Source organism: Motacilla alba, chromosome 3 (genome assembly GCF_015832195.1).
Source record: "Motacilla alba alba isolate MOTALB_02 chromosome 3, Motacilla_alba_V1.0_pri, whole genome shotgun sequence".
NCBI lineage: Eukaryota > Metazoa > Chordata > Aves > Passeriformes > Motacillidae > Motacilla > Motacilla alba.
This window is the reverse complement of record NC_052018.1, coordinates 82,186,223-82,203,859: the sequence shown is the minus strand read 5'-3', so window position 1 is coordinate 82,203,859 and position 17,637 is coordinate 82,186,223. Positions and strand designations below refer to the sequence as shown.

The window sequence follows — 17,637 nt, the reverse complement described above, 5'->3', positions numbered from 1 at the left end:
TTCATTGGATTGCAGAACAAGAGAATATGCTACTAATTATACCTGCTTCATAAATTGTGTTATATTTGTGTTTTCAGTCTGTTTTAATATACTGAAAGCAGAATGCTGGTCTTGAGAAACTGATTCAGAGGCGGAAAAAAAGGTTTTAAATGAGAAAAGTCTCAAAGTTCAGCCATCATCCAGGTTCCCAAAGAAATGAACTATTCTCTTCACTTAAAGAACATATCAGCTGTAGATTGCTCATCTACAAAAGGTTGTTATTTCAGGCTTTTAGATACAAACGACAATTTCTTGAGATGTGGTTACTTACCAATATACGCAGCTCCATCAGTCACCATGTATTTGTTACGATTCAATTTGGGAAGGGAAGTGTTCTTCTGTTCTTTAAGGAAGCAGGCACTTTCTTCCTCAAGGTCAAAGAATTTCTGCCATAAAATAGAAGGAAGCACAGGTTAATGAGAATTGCTCTATAAGAGACAGAAAAAATACAGTCTGTTCTCTAATCTTTATTGAAAATGAGTTGGTACTACAGAACAGCTTATTGCCAAGCATTAACTTTAATAAAATGCTGCACATTGTATTTCTAATTAAATTCTCATAGCTTGCGATACTCCTGCCTTGGCATTCTGAACTATACAAAGTATATGACTGCTGCATGCTAAAAGCAATACAGTGCCAAGTAGTAAAGGCTGTAAATTGAAAAAAATTTCTGTACTCCATGGTAAGAGCTGGGAACTTTTCTTTAACTCATTTCCTCATTTTTCAAGGGACACTGGGGTTTGAAGTCTGCTTCAGGATTGGGATCAGCAGACAAACAACAGCTGATGTAATACCTCTGCAATCACACATTGCATAGCTTCCAACAGGAAACTTACCATTTCAGAAATTTAGAAGCTTCTCAGGATTGAATTTGGTTTAAAGAGATCAAATTTTCCAGGCAACAAGAGGAAAAGGCTTTACCATGGAGAGTGAAGTATGAGCAAGATTTATTTATTTATTTATTTATTTATAATTTTAGAGCTATATGCACTCCTCATCTGATCAGTAACAGACAAAAATGAGCAAGAATTCACCTGCACAACTCAGAAATAGATTCATGTGGGTGCTCAAGAATAACTTGGCTGTAGATAGATGTTCCTTGCCACTCCTTTGTGTTTTCCACTTGTCTAGAGACAGTTTTGTTCTAGGTCATAACTTCTGCAGGCCCTTTCAAAGCACAAACCTTCCTCTGTTCAGCTCTGCACCCAAGAGAGCTGGCCCCTTCCTGCTGCGCCTTTCAGAGTTAGAGCAGGCATTCGCACACACAGGATGCATTTACAGAGTCAAGTACACAAAACTTAAGGAATACAGGAATTAAGGTCCCAAGAAGCACAATGGTGAGCTCTTCACCTTGGGTCTGCCCTTTCTGATTCAAGCTTTAATTTCATGACCGCATGTACATAGGACAGAGCTCCCTGCTTCAGCAGCAGTTTGATATGCAGGTCACTCCTTGCCCTTTGGCTGTGTGCTTACAGCATTTAGTTAGTCCTCAAACAAAAATTTATAGGTGCAAGTTCTTCCATTTTCTTCAGAGTACTTGTATTGAGTTTGCATTCTCAAAAGAGTTTCAGTTAAATTCATTAATTATTAATGCTTATGTGAATGGAACTCTGAGATGCTGAAAATGCCAGGTGTAACAGGGTTGCAGTGCCCTAACTCTCTACTTGCAGTTAGGCAATACCAGAACTTGCATTAGCCTGGTCAGAGACCAGAAGAAACCAGGAGGAGATTCCCATCCAACAGAGAAATTACATCTGCATCTCCTTCTCCAAGGTGACCACTGGCAAACCAGTGCACCCTGCAGCTGCAGCCAGCCATTGGCACCCACTGGAAACTTTCAAGCCAAACTGGTCTTTCCGTAGGGATAAGAAAAAAAAAAGGAAAACAATCAAGACAAGGCATATCACAAGGATCAAAAGCTAAATGAAAAATAAGAAGTTACTGAGTATGCTTTGCAGGATATATTATCCCCAAAAGAACAGGACTACAGGGGGATAGGAGGTCATGTAGTGCAGGCGTGTGTGGCATTTTGGTCAGAACCATACAGAGGTATTGGGGCAACCTAGCAATTTTAAGTGTAATTTCAATCAGAATTTGTAACAGGTTTTTCTTAAAATTTCAGTGGTTTTGTATATAAACACACACAATACATGTCTGCAAGACAGTATTATTTGTACTGAGGTTAGTTTATGTTTTCTCACAGCCAAAGCAGAACCAAGAGGGAAAAGGAATGTTTTCGATAGTTCAAAAGGTAATTTAGTTGTTTACTTTTTTAACCTATTCTTTCTTCTCCATACACACATAGTTTTGTTTCATTTTGATCCTGGCTGTAACACATGAATTCAGAAAAAATGCAGCTTTAAAAAGCAGTTGCTCATCTGACATGTTTTTTTAATTATAAAGCATTGATATGGAGCCTGTGGCACTGTTTTCAGCCAAAATCAAATTGATACCAGCAAACTCTGACCCTTGGGCTATTACTCATACCAAGGTTTATTTAAGGCAGTGGCTCCCCCAGACTGGGAAATGTGATGGACAGCACAGAGGTAACTGACTTAGTGTTGTACCTTTACAACTCTCTACAGCTGAGTTTTTTACTGAAAGTTGTTTTTGTATTTTCTAACTGCAGAGACTCTAGCTGGACTATTTATCTAGAACAGGTGCTTAGGAGTAGGTTTTCTTTCCTTTTATCATTTAGTTCTTGACAAGACAAATTCTGTACAAAAGATTATACTGGCTGTAAATAGATGGCAATGGATATGAGTATTAGGTACCACTTTGCAAAAAAAAAATTTGAATACATCAATAGGATTTTGATGATAAATATGGAAAAAGCTAGAAGTTACTTAAAATTGAAGTGGCTTAAACAGAGCTAGCTATGTATGTTTTTTTTTTTTTTTACTTAAAACCACACTTTAGGCTGCTTTTTTACTGAGGAAACTTATAATAACAACATACATTATAACAAAAAGCCCTTTTTCTAAATATGCATAATACCACTTATTGTGGGTATAAGAAATAGTACTTCCTTTTTAGAATTCTTGTCAATTTACAAAAAGCCAGAGAGATTTACGGGATTATCAATTTAGGAAATCAAAATAATAGAGCAGATTATTTAGAACTGTTACCTGAAAAACACAAAACAAAACAAAAAGAAAACAAAAAAAACCCCAAAAAAACCAAACCAAACCAAACCAAACCAAACTAACAAAAAAAAAAAACCCCACCAAAACCAAAAAACACAAACCCCCCCACCAGGATCCAAGGTGGCTGATTTCCAGTATGCCTCAATTTCATAAAAGTGAAGTGTGTCACACTGGAAGTTGCACTTACCATACACTCTGTTCTCTCATACATTTGTATGGTATTTCTCACTTTCCTGTACTGCATGTCTAATGCAGCCCCAGAGTGGCGTTTCTGGTCTTCACAGTTTTGAGTTTGTAGACTGAATTCAATGTAAAACCTTCATTATTTTTTCTTGTACTTTGCACTTGACTGAAGCAAAAGTGGATGCTTACGCAGCTTAACAGTAAGGTTACGAGAATGCAGACTAAATCATATTTTTGTGCTGTCAGATTGACTCTTATCTCACAGTATAAGCACGGCCACTGGCTACAGTTCACTCTGTTGGTTTTGCTGTGAAAGAACACATGTGGTGTTTTGCATGGGCTGTCCACCACACTGACTGCCTTTTGGCACCAATATACTTTTCTGTCTTAATTTCAAATTCTGTTACCACTAGGAGTAAATTATGTTCAATATATTACATTTCCCGATATTTAATTGAATTTAAAGACTTTGATAATAACAGAAAAAATTCTCAGGTGTTGTATTTTCTTGATTCTTTTTTGGGTGGAGGGTGGGGAATATCTTATCTTTTAAAGCAATATGGATTATACTTACAACTTTCAAACTGCAGCTTGGAACTTCAGTGCAAATAGCTTTCAGAGATGAAACAAAGTTAAAAGTAAGAGGATCTGTGTCTCTTGAGAAACTTATGAGAAGTCGTACTTTAATACTTCGTAAAACTAATGCTTCTCTTATCTTCCCATCTAAATACGGCCAGTACCTGTGGAGAAAGAAGACAACATTTGCAGAGAGCTTTAAAAACTTCCCAACATTCGGGAGAGCCGCTCCTGTGCCCGAGAGGCGCGGGCAGAGGGCGCTGCTGGCCAGCCCAGACGCGGCCACACGGGCGCTCCCGGCTGGCACAGCTCAGGGAACTGGAACCCCGCATCTCTCCCTGGCTAACATCCCTCGCTCAACCCCTGTGCACTGGGACCGCTCAGGATGGGGACTGCAATGCCTTCTGTAATTCCTCCGTGGGAAGTAGAGCTGCTGTGCAGGGTGCCTGCGTCCTTCAGCAGCAGCAGCAGATGAGATGGGTTGCTTAAGGAGGATGCTGTGTGATGGGGATTGCAGGAATTCTGCCAGGAATGGGACGGTAGCTTCCACGCTGCTATCCTCACAATTGACAGTTAGCTTTGTATTCCTGACATTTGGTGGGAGCAGGTCAGGGCAGGGAGAATTAAACAAAGAAAAATGTGTGTTTTCTACATTCCAGCAGCATCAAAACACCTGGGCTAATGAAATCTGAGCTCTACCATGCCAGAAAATAACTTAGAAGAAAAACTGGGAGCTGGCAAAGCAGAGAAGCTGGGGCAGTGCCTCAAACACAAAGCCATGATGAAGGAAAAATGCTGAAGAGTACACACAGGTGGCTTCCCTGCCTCTCCCTAATCCAGTAGATTTCTGAATTCTTCCACCATGAGAATAAAGAAAGGAGGAGTATAGGAGAAAACATACAACACTGTAGTGGTTCTACATACTAAGATTGTTTCCAACATAAAGGAGAAGTAGGAAGGATACATATTGTGAGACTGAGGTTCCTACAGCACTGCCCATGATTCTTTCCCTGTGATGGAGGCTGTACATAATGAGTTTATTAGAAAAACTCTCTCACAGACTTAGAGTAGTTTATCCTTGGTATCAGTGATATGATAATTCTTTTTTGAAAAACTTGAACAGAACTGCTCTAAATAGAAAAGAGTACATAACCACATGCTTAGTTTGGCTTAACTGTGTTCAAATAATATGCATAGATGGAATAGCAGGCTTTGCTAAGTTCTAAATTCATTGTGAGCATTATCAAGAGTAGGAGGGACCAGTGGCTATTGCATCCTGAGCTGGATGGTTTTGATGAACTCTGACTTCAGTGATGGGCCCATGAATGCTTTTTAATGGTCCATACAAACTGGCTGCTCAAAAATTATGTGGTTTTGTTTGGTTTAGCACCTCTCAGTTAGCCAAACTGTGATATCATTCAAATCTAATCTATTCTGAATTGGGAATTTTCATTTATATATGTGTACGCCTCTAAGATAATGACACTTCCTACACTGTACACAAGTCACAACAAATTATTTCTCTTTTAACACACACACACACTCTGTCATGTTGACTGTCTGCGTGATACTCATAATATGCCAGTAATTGTGGTCTCAGGATAGTCAATATAATAGTGTAAGAAACAGGATTCATGTATAAGCAGACTGTTATATTCCTGGGTCCCAGTCACATGCAGATGGTCAGACTAGACAATTTCTGATCTCCTTCAACAGGCAGATCCAAAGTTTAGGACCCAGAACTGGAAATGTCCTCTTAGGTCCCAATTCTGCTCCCATTTAAGTCAATGGCAGGACTCTCATTTCAATAAGAACAGAACTGGACCCCAAGAAATTGGTGCACAGTAGTAACTAACCTCCTGTGGGTTCATTTTCTCCAGCAGACCCTACTGGCATTATGGCAACCAGCCGGGCCTGGACCTGGACACTCACCGTTTAGCATTGGTGTCGATGACAATGGGCAAGTAGTCCATGACAGCAATGTACACAAACTGCTTGGCATCGTCAATAACACTGTAGATAGCTTCAATATCCAGGACTCTGTCCTTGGGGCAGAAGAGTTTAGGTGAGTTCTGTGAAAGGAAAAGTTCAAATATGGCATTAAAAGCTATTTATTTTCTCTCCCCCTCAGTCTTGAGATAAGAAGTAGTATCCATTATTTTAGCAGAGATTATTAACTAATACCTTCAGCTGTCCTGCTAGAATACCCAAGGCTACAAAGGCAAGCTACTTGCTCACTTGGCCCTCAAAAGCCTCACCATTTAGGTGTAACTGTGGGTAAAATGCAAAAGACACAAACTTCAAAACATGCACAGTCATGAAAGAAGCTGTAATTGAAGTTACATTTCAGAGAATTTTGTTCCAAAGAGCCCTAGGACTGGTTTCTATTAGATGGAGTGTTTATATGTTCTTGCCACATGATCCTGATCCTTCACTTGTGAGCAGGAATTAAGTGTTTTATGTCAGTTGCAGGGAGACACTGTTTTGCAAGAAACTTATCTTTAAAACAAAGCTTCAGGTATGAATTTCCCAGAACAGAGCTGGTACAAGCCCAGATTGCAGTTTTTCTGCCTTCTGCCTGGGGCTGTCGAAGGCAAGGTGAAGCCAGTGGAAATGAACACCCCTTTCAAGCTGCTTGCAGGCAACTACTTCATTCCTGGGACAGAGATTGCTGAAGGCACTTTAACCCAGCTGGAACAGGTGTTTTCCTGCCACTGTATCACCTTCTCACCTTTGTTACTTGCTTGGGTTCCAGCTGACATCCAGATGGGCATCTTTCCTTTAGGGAAAGATCCCAGGGGTTTTATTAGTCTTCCTTAATTTCAGTACACTGCCTGTCACAGTGGTTTCTTATTACTGACTGGTGTTCTTAAGGATTTACTGCAACTAAGTACAGAAAATACTAGAAAATTAACCATAGCAAGATTTCAAGACCAATATTCCAGATCCATTCCTGAACACTAAAATACCAAAACCTCTTGCAATACTTCACCCAGGCTGGAGGATGAGTTTGTTGCTAAGCAACACTAAGCTATGATTCCCAAGTATAATAAAAAAATTCAATGACTGCGTATTACACTTGTTTTATATAGCACAAACATTGAAATAAGTTTTCAAAAAATTAATTTCAACTCAAGAAAAAAGTGTAAAGTGATTTAAATATGGTTAAAATATTAAATATAACTTATTTCAATTATCTGAAACTTTTTGGAGGTTATTGCTCCAAGATGTTATTCTTAACACTTGTATTATTTTCTTGAAGAGACATTGTCATACACTTGTCTTCTTCGGGTGCGTTCAATACAAATATTTATTTACATCTGAAAGTGAAAGACTACCTGAAGATAATTAGGAAAAAAATCTCAGTCAAAACTCTCACTGTAGCACTGTGCTTTGGCATTCCACTTGTTACTCTGTGGCACAGCTGATCCCTGCCCCGCAGCCACGGACTGGCTTAGGACTTGTCTCCATGTTGTGTAGCACTTGCTGTTCTGATCAAGCACGCACTTGCTCCTCCTCTTCACCTACCAGGAACAGCCCTTTATTGTGGCTGGGAACAGCACCTTTCCATGCCCCTGCTCGGGGGTGTGCTATCTCAAACCCACAGGGAGACAGCAGCCTGTTTCTGCCCCAGGCAGGACTGCCACGGCAGCAAGGGAACTGCCTGGCTCCTGGGAACTTCTTCCAATCATTAGTTCAGGAACACACAGCAGCATTAACACTTGGTCCACCAAGCAACTCCAGGACTGCACTGAAGAGGGGTATGTCAGCCCAAGTGGCCGTGGATACAAATTCAGTTAGCTCTTGGAGTTGGACTTCAGAGATCTGAGCTTCTGAGTACCACTGAATCCTTTCTTTTGTTTTCTAAAGTGAAATACCCTAAGAGAAGAGGCTTCCATGCCTACAGGAAAGGAAAAAATCACAGAGGAAGGGAACACTCTGCAAACTCAAAAAAAAAAGGTAGAGTCTCTCTCCATCTGCCTTTGTCTAGGATCCCAGATTCCTTAAACTGGGCCTTAACCAGCTTTCAAGTCTGGGTTCCCCTCCAGGATCGACTTTCAGCAGGATTTCTCCATTTCTTACAGATTTCTTAGGAAGGAGTAGGATTTCATTTCACAGTGCATTAGCAAACTGTCCAAAATTCTGTCTCTCATATGAGCTAGTCCTTAAGATTCTCCACAATCAATGGAAGTAGCCATTTTTTCAAACCACTATTAATTCCGGCTGTCTTAGACACTTCCACACTTTCACTCCAAAACAGTTCTCTGTCTGTCCACTGATTGTAAGAGTAGGAAAAATCCTGGACAGCAGAACATTGCCTGGTGCCCAGCAGGTGAAGGGGAACCCTGCCCTGTATGACCACCCATCTGCACTGTCTGATGCCAGTGGCTGTACAACCTAGTAGTGGGCTATGTGTGTTGTGCTGTTTTAGACAGAACATGGCTATAAAGCAACGGCGGTTTTGCCCTTGTTTTATAGAGAATGGAAAATTACCCTCAGCAACTTTATTTATATTCCTGATTTTGAAGGGGTGGTTTACACTCACGTAATTACCCCCAGAATGAATGACACTCCACATCTTCCATCATCTCTATCTCACTGGGTACTTTTTTCCAGTTTTGCTACATCAGTGATGAGATGGAGGACTCAATTTCTTTCCATTAAAAATACAGACACCGACAGTGCTTCCATGGGGATCACTGCTTGGATTTTAGAAATTTTAAAATGTCATTTAAAATTAAAGCAGAAGTAGATGATCTTGTACAGAAGAATGAATGTTTTGCAATAGGGTGAATCCTTATAAATTACATTGATAAAAATACAAGCTCTGATACCAAGCTTATTCTGTACCACTTTCTATGTCTGATTAATGGTTCATTTACTCCCAAGTCATTCACATTCTACCTATTAGTATAAAAAAAAGAATTTAATTTTAAGGGCCTCTGTATCGTTTTCTGCACATGACTAGAAAAGTGTTGAACATTGCAGAAAAGGGAAATTGAATAATGCTCCAATGAAATCCTGCAGTATCTAAAGTCCTGGCAAATTGCATGTCATAGAAACATAGAATTTAAAAAAAACAATTGTGATTTTTCAAATTTCCAGGTCTTTCAAAGATCTTGTGGGTTAAGTACATTTTTTCCCTATCGTCACCCCTCACCCCTGGAACTCATTTCAGAACTTACCGACACAAAAGCTTCCGATTTTGTCTCGTTCAGCCGCAGTGTCAGTTTATTTTGAGTATCGTACACTCCATAGAGTCTCTTAGACCAACTCGGAGGTACTTTATTCTTATACCTTAATGAGCTGTACAGGGCAAATATCCTTTGTAAATCCAGGACCAGGCAGCTACAGTTGTATACAATGACGCCAAGTTCCTTCATCTGTGAAATTAAAAGTTGGATCATTAGTGATATTTTCACTGATGGATCTGTGGAAGTATGCAGCAAGAGCACAAAAACCTCACCTTGGGTACCCCAGCTTTCTGGGTGTCAGGTTCTTCACATGTTAAAAGGGAGATAATGATACTTTTCTCTCACAGAAAGTAGTCTGTAAGTATCAACATTCTCACATATAAATTATGAGGAAAAATAGTCCAAGTAAATATAGACAGCAGAGTACAATTAAATTCTTTAGCCTTCAACAGGGACAGTCCCACTTCTCATTTAGGTAAAGGCGTGTCTCCTGATCATCATAAATCTTGTTTTGGCAGAGACTTCATTAATTTTACACCCCTAGTACTAAGCTGTTGACAGAATTTTATGCTGAATGTATTGTCTGGCTTTGGTAATCAAAGTGTAACCACATGCTCACTCTCTTCCCTTCCTTTGCTTTAGAACATTTCAAGTAAGGACTAGTGTGGGCCTGGATGCTATTGACCTCTCATTACCTGTATTTAATAATACTTCAGCCATCTTCTAAAACAAAGCAAGAGGAAAATCTGCATGTATCTGCTAGAAAACCATATGTAGGATAAATATTTAAAAGATCCATGCTGGTTTTCTGCAGGCAAACTCTTTTGGTAGCATGCCTGAGAAGTCTGCTTGGCACGATGAAGAAAATAAGGGTAATATGAACTCTCCAGCATGCTTACCCTTTCAATCCAAAATATTCCCACTGATGTTATTCCCTTAGATGAGATTTCCACAGTTACATGGACTAGTTTCTCGTACAAGCCTATCTTTCTGTAAAGCCTGTGGGAACTCTGAACCCTGCACTGATGATATCTCAGAGCTTGTTCCAGTGCAATTCTCCCTGACTGCAGATGAGAACAACTCTGCAGGAGTGGGCAGAGGGAAAGTGAAGGATAGAATTGAACCTTGACTCTTTCAAGTGTGGGTGAGCAGAAACAACAAACACCAATCCTCCAGTGAGAAGGAAATTCTGTGGGTGACACATTCTTCATGTACCCGACCTGGAAATACCACATCCCTAAGAATACACAACACTGAGCTATCTCATTCCTAAATATTTGCCAAATAGTTGTAACCACAGGAACAAGACCTCATATTATTGCTACCTAAATCAGAATATTTCTGCAAGCTTCTTTAATCTGTTAGCCTGCACAACCTGAAATTTGCAGAGAGTTGGAAAAAACAGACATACTGCACTGCAGCCTTTCATTTCTAGATAAGCCAGTAAATTATTTTTGATGCTAAATATAAATATGACAAACATCCTAGCTGAAGAATCTATTTGGAATAACGTCTTTAATTTTTCCCTTGGGTGTGGGTATCTTTGAGGATGCTCCTGTATTCAGCTCTAGGCTGTCCCCATAGTCTGGGCACTATTTGTCTCCAAATATTTTTAACTATACATTAGCACTGTTTTCACTGTGTGCTGCCAATACAGCTCGCTTAATTGCCAGGCATGCCATTGCAGAGGACTTGCTAATAGTACTCTGTTACATCTATCTGCATAATGTGGTTTAATCGGCTTTTCATGGCTGTTAGTTGATTCTGACATAATTATGTGGTTACAGTTTTCCTTTCATTTATCAGTCCCATTATTACCATTCCACTTTATCTCTTCTATTAAAAGTAAAGATGAAAGGGTCCTCACTGCACACCAGAAGCTGCCAGGATTGCATCTGCGTGAGCAACTCTCCTCGCAACAGGAGTGCCTGCAGTGCGTCCCCTCCCCGTGAATTAAGAGATTGCCCTTCTGCCTAAGTGGTTCCTCATGTAGAGATAGGGAGGAAGCCAGGGGCACTAATGGGTTTTGTTAAATGCCACCTTCACAGATCACCACCTAGCCGGAGTGCCAAAGGAAGCATTAGGCACGGGGGGCGCAGGGACCCGACCCTTCCCGGAGCTCCTGCGGGAGCCCGGCTGCTCCTCCGCCCGCAGGGAATAGGCTCAAACCACGGGCTGCAATGAAGCCACCCAGAGATGTGGTTCCAGCGCAGTAATGAACGCTGCCTTCCCAAGGTGTTGCATCTTGCGGCTGGCTTCTCAAAGCACTGATCAAAGCTCTTCCTGCTTCTGAAGCTTTTCCCCACGGGGATTCCCTAATACATGATAGAGGCAGGGCTCCTCTCCCTCGCTGGGAAAACACAGATATCGTCTGTTGCCTGTTTTCATTAAGCTTTTATAAACTTAAGTTCAAATTTAACTCAACCTGAACAGTAAATTGAAAGCTATAGGAAAAGGGCAGACAGGGCCTCTGATGCTTGTTGCGCAAACCGAATTTTCTTAAGAAACCGGTTTAGATGTCAGCCTGTCACTTTGTGACCCTCTCAGCTTAGGTGTGATACATCCCCTTGAAATGCAAACAATATATGTACATAGTAAAGCCCCACCTGTCTCCCTTCAGGTGTAACAGCCCCAGTAAGTTTGGAGCCAAAAAAACACCTGCTACAGAAGCACCTTCTACACTGAGCCTAGTTTTACTCTCATACTCTGAGGTGAGGAGAAACTGCTCTTCTTCCTATTAATCATGAAGCCTTATAATCCTGGAGGCATAGGGGGCAGCAGAAATCTGGTAGTGCCAGATTTAGTATGAAGTGGTATGACATCTAGATAAGGGAAAAGACTCTCTTCTGTTTGAGAGCTGCTGTCATTACAGACTTTTTTTTTAGCAGTCTCAGAGGAGAAGCAGAAAAAACCATCTATATTGTAAGAATCAAAATCTGAGTGTTGCTCCCTGACTTGTCATCATGGAAACCTTCAGCTAAGCATCATTTGAGGTATCTGTTAAGGTAAAACCCTTCAGGGCAGGAGCTCTTCAGGCAAGGGAAGTATTTCTCCATCCTGCGTTTTAAGAGCAATTAATACAGTAATGAAAATGTCACTAAAAATTAAAGTGAAGAAGATCTCAAAAAATCAAAAGCTTAATGAAACTAAGGAAGACAAATGTGAAATGAAAATATGGAGTCACGAATTGAACACCTCAAAATGGAACAAAAGTTTTTGGAAGCTAAAGTTGTACAGTTGCTTGTGAGTGACATTTCCAGGGCATGTGCCAGGGACTGGGGAAAGGAATGGTTATCTGCACAGGGAATTTAGTGTCCTCTCTTGAGCAGGTTTCTTCTCCTCTTTGTTAAGCACTACCATGCATGCTCTAATCAAAGAATGGAAAATATAGTAGCTGGTTTTCCTTGTTTTTCCCCGTGCCATTTGCATTTGTGTAGAGCAACTCTTATAGACTACCAAATTACTGTTTGACTTCCTTGCCAATGAGGGCTTTCTTAAAGCACTAGAAAAGTGAATAATTATACTTGGCTTAAGAAATGTAGTTTCCTCCCACTGTACAATGATACTCTAACTACAGAACTCAGTCAAGCTATGAAAAGTAATAAATACGACCTAGATAGAAAAATAGTATTTTTTATGACAAGAGGAGGAATTTCTTGCTAAATTGGACAAAAAGCAGCATTCACAAACAGGAATTTTTGCTTATTCTTCTTCCATGTGCATTCATAGGCATCCTATGCAAAAGGAAGAAAAAACATGGGAAAAGTACCTGAACAACCCAGGCTGTGAACACAGAGCTCTGTAAGACTCCTACAGAGCTGAGAAACAGAGTCAGCATGACTTTTCAGGTACCTTTGGGTCACGGGCCAGAGAGGGTGTTCAATGTGTCCTTACCCTGCACTGTGCAGACCAGACAGCTCATTTTATATTTACCTTGAGCTACACTCTGAGAGACAACCCCGCTGTGTAGGCAAGGTACTATTTGACCTACATAAGAGTGACACAATCTGGTTCACAGCTTGCAATATCTGAGTTGTGGCAATTGTAGCAGGAAGCTTTAGAAAACCCCTTGCTTAAAGAAAAAGTTTTTAGTAGCTGTTCACACTCAAACCTGATCCTGTAAACAACGGGCAGCTCTCCTCAGGCATGAATTGCTACTTGCCCAAAAGCTCTGGCCACTGGCAGATGCCAGGAATCCATGGCCTGTGCTCTAGAAACTCTGGATTAACTACAGGTAACCTATTGCACCCAAAATTTACTAAAGTAGACTTTTGGCATACAGGATAGTGTATGCATCTGTCATTTGCCTGTGTTTGAAAATGTATTTAATTGTGCATTTGAGCCTCTGATTTTTTTAAAGACGAGTTTCTAAATGAATGACTGAGCAAAGCTAGAATCACAAGGTAAACTAATGCAGTAACAAAAAGCACTCTATACTGATAAATCAATTACTAAAGCCTAAGATTTCAATAGCTTCTAAATCAAAGTAATATACAATGTATTCATTATCAGCTTAAGACAAATCACAGATATTTACACTGGTACACTAATCTTTTCATAAAATATGCTCTAATTATCCAGTTACCCCGCACTCCAAACATACTTTCTTTTTCATTATCAGGCTTACCTGATCCTTACTGCAGACCTCCCTTATGTTTTCACATGGTATCCTTTAATACTGAGTGAATATTCCCCAATCATACATAGCACACTGAAGGCTGCCTCTGTGCAGCTATTCTTCACCTCTCTTTACCAATATCTGCTGCTCAGATATGTGTGCCCATCCCACGCCAGGCACAGGTGACAGCTGAGGGGTGGCCTGTGGCAGCAGGGCAGGAGGAGAAGGGCATTCTGATGGGAGTGACCATCAACAGAGAGAGAGAGTCAGAGATTTGAAAAAGGTAAAAAGTGTTTCTCTGTGCAGAGTTGTTTGCTGTGACTGCTGTAGCACATTTTGCTGGAAGAGGCTGACAGGAGTAGTGCTCATCACAAATGCACTCGGTGTAACGACCCCATTCAGGCAGCCCAGTTTTGATGTAACCCAAATGTGCAACCTGAAGCTGAACAAGCTGAGAAGGCTGTAGCACTGCCTGGCCCCTCTCTCACAAAGCCTCTGCAGGTATTACAGTCCACCACAACAGCAAAAGGATGCGCCTCAGCTAACACTTCACTAGAGACTGGAACCTACCCTTACATTCCTGAGACAAAAATCTCCTTCTCTGCTTGGCTAGTGATAAGGTATAGAGACTTCACTCTTTGTTACGTTAAAATTAAAAGTAATTCAGTGAAATCCAAATCCGGAACAGTCCTGCTTCTGCTCCAAGTTCCACTTTTTCTTTTCCTTTGCTAAGAAGATGGGAGCTACATTGATATTGGGAAATACTAAACAGAAAACATTAATACTAATTGGAAACCACTGTTTTCTCAGGAAGTTAATAAAACCCTGTCTAGCTTAAACTATTGGAAAGTGAATAAATCTAAATTAACAGCATCTTTGAATGTCAGAAATCATCTAGGGCACAATAAATGTTTTTACTTGAATTCCCTGTTATTTTGACAACCACAAATTGCTTTTGAATATTACTTACAGAAATAGATAAAATTTTGAGATTAACTGTTTCATTGTTTAATTGTACAACTTTCCTGTTTTCTATAGACACTTTTATTCAGTCAATGGTATTTTTAAAAATCTTTCATTCAGCTCTGAACCATTCTCAAATTAATCACCTTGTGAATCTTGCACTTGGATCTCTCTTGTGCCTGGCCTATGTCTTACAGTTTTGTAGGTTTTACATTTCTGTCATCTAAGGCTAAAGGTTAATTTTCTATCATGTAGGTTTTAAGTAATTTGAAAATAATTGCTGGTAGAATTTCTAATGAACTAGAAAAAAAAAGCCCTTCCACTTGACAAAAAAATGAAATTTCAACCTGAGCCAGGAACTCAATCTCATCACTGAAAATGGAAAACTGTCACTCAAGCCACTGTGCTGGAAATAATTGTTAGCATGTGACCCAGAAAAGGTGACGTATTTGATAGAGAGTGCACCCAGCATTGGCACTGAATGTCAGTATAAAACCATGACAAGTTTTCACCAAAGGAAAGGAAGTGGTGTAAATGGACTGACTGTACCACTGAAGCTGATAAATTTGAATTGTCAGCCACCAGCAGTCCACTGGTCTTTAATTCTCACCTTTAGAAAGTACATTTGATAGATTTGGAGCTGTAGATCATGCAGAATAAAAGTCCCAAGAAGTTACAACTTCATATGTTATTTTTAGTAATATTATCTAATGACAAAAAGCTGCTATGATAAGGCAGAGAGGATCTTTGATGAGCTGCTAATTTTTGTATTCCCTTCTTTTTTTCAATGGTCCACAGGCAAAGAACACAAAACTGCATTGTGATGCTCTACTAATTTCCACTTCAGCCACACCATTATTTTTCATAGCACCCTGATCTCAAGAAAACCATGCTGAGAAAAAAAGATAGGCTTAGCATTTCATTTCTGCTGAAAAGTACTGCTGCTGAGACACAAAGCAAGTTAAGCACCCAAGCAGAAGAGGGGCTTATTTTAAAATGGTGTTGTTTTCTAAAGAATTTTGTGATGAAGAGGTATCAATGCATATTCAAAGCAGAAAAGCAGAAATCCCCTGTGTCCTCATCACGTTAGAAAGAAGCCCCACTATGATTTTTCTTTTTCAGCCATCTGTTCTATTGATAGGAAAAACTTAGCAAAAATAAATTTGTTTGCAGAAAAAATTCAAATATAGTTTGTTTAAACCACATAAACCCTACCACAGAATTGTGAGTGCAAGCTTGGGCTTTTTACTGCTCTTGTTTAAGCTCACTAACAAACCAAGCCTGACACATGACTAATTGTCAGAGCAAGCCAGAAGGCAGAACTGAATCAGTTAAAAATTCATTGCCATATAATCTATCAGCATAATTAATATCACTTGGCATAATCACAGCCTAATTTATAATTTTCAAATGAATTTTCAGTTTATAGTTTCATTACCCCCTCAAAACAGGCACAAGTGTCTTCTTTAGGGGAAATGGAAGCTTGCAACTGCAAGAAAATATTTTTCCACGATCATGTTTATTTCTTGTTTTACTGCAGGAAATCTAATTAATGTGAATTCTAATTTGATTCTGTTTCTCATTTGAAACAGTTTTGTTCCTTTTGTCAAAGAAAAGTGCAAGTTGGAAAGAAAAGGATCATGTTATGTTGGCCTCCCATCTCACTGCTGGCAAGCTGCATCACATTTCAGTCTTGGTGTCATTCACATGACATTAAAAAATTCCCTTCTCCAGTGGAACCATAAGAAAACTTAACAGGTGAAGTGAAAGACCCTGCCAGCTTCTGAAAAGGGCTGGACTCTCCTTCACCCCCTACATGTGTGTACCTCCCTGAAGTTTCATCTTCCCTGCACCAGAGCCTGTCCTGTCAGCCCTTATCTCACAGTCTCTTCACGCAGCAGGAAATCACAGCACGAGCCCTTAGTATTTGTTCTCGTGCTATGCAATGCTGCAAAGGGCAGCCTGCACACGTCTTCTGCTGCGCTACAGAGAGAGGAGAGTGCAAAGGGCTGATCTCAGAGTAAGGACAGTATTTATGATGTTTATGTCTAAACATTTCTCTCAAAGCACACAGTTTCTTCGGGGCTTTCAGATCCATGGCCTTCAGGGAAATGCAACAGCATGTAGTTGACTAATTGGATGCATTATTTATAACGTTACTGACACACACAGTGGGTTTTTCTTTTGCAAACTGAATAGAGATTGGTAACAGGCATGCTGGGGACACAAAATGGAACAATGACATTGCATATGAATTATTGCTGTAACTCTTGAGCTTTACCAGACTACCTGATCAGAATCAGAAACATATTTTCTTGGTGTAACCAATTAATTTTTTACTGAGCCTTGATTAAATTCAGTGTACAGGACCTTGAGGTAAGCTAGAAATCCAAGCAGTTTAGATACATAAGGCAGTTCAGCCAAATGGTACACAGGCAGCCCCAGAACAATGGCTAGTCAATATGAAAATCTATTTTAGAAATCCACTGTGCTCTCTGTCCTTTTTTCTTGAGTAACCATCTTAGATATTTGTGAGGTTTCTGGCTGCTTCAACATGGAAGCAATTTCTCTTGTAAAGATACAATCCCGATATAGGCCCTTAGGAATAGAACTTGTAGTTAAATTAATACATCGTATTTCTGCCTCCTGACTTTACCAGTACAATTGGGAACACAGAATGACAGACTGCGTAAAGCTGAAAGGACCCACTGGAGATTATCTAGTCTAGCCTCCCTCCCACCAGGGTCATCCTAGAGCATATTGCACAGGATGGCACCCAGACAGTTCTTGAATACCTCCAGTGATGAAGACACCACAACCTCTCTGGACAATCTGCTCCACTGCACAGACACCCACACAGCAAAGTTCTTCCTCATATTCAGGTGGAGCTTCCTGTGCATCAGTTTCTGGCCATTGC

General features: G+C 40.2%; 1 protein-coding gene across 12 annotated transcripts in view; it reads right to left on the bottom strand.

The window, feature by feature from the left end:
* Positions 1-17,637, bottom strand: part of PLD5 (phospholipase D family member 5) — a 180,032-nt gene that overhangs the window by 12,129 nt on the left and 150,266 nt on the right. For 11 of the 12 annotated variants that reach the window (XM_038132620.1, XM_038132615.1, XM_038132611.1 and 8 more), the window contains 4 exons: positions 9,131-9,328; positions 5,877-6,016; positions 3,943-4,108; positions 311-425 (listed from right to left, as the gene is read on the bottom strand). In XM_038132620.1, the coding sequence (XP_037988548.1) occupies positions 311-425; positions 3,943-4,108; positions 5,877-6,016; positions 9,131-9,328 (619 nt within the window). The remainder of the gene's footprint in view (positions 1-310; positions 426-3,942; positions 4,109-5,876; positions 6,017-9,130; positions 9,329-17,637) is intronic. The other variant, XM_038132612.1, reaches the window with a different exon arrangement.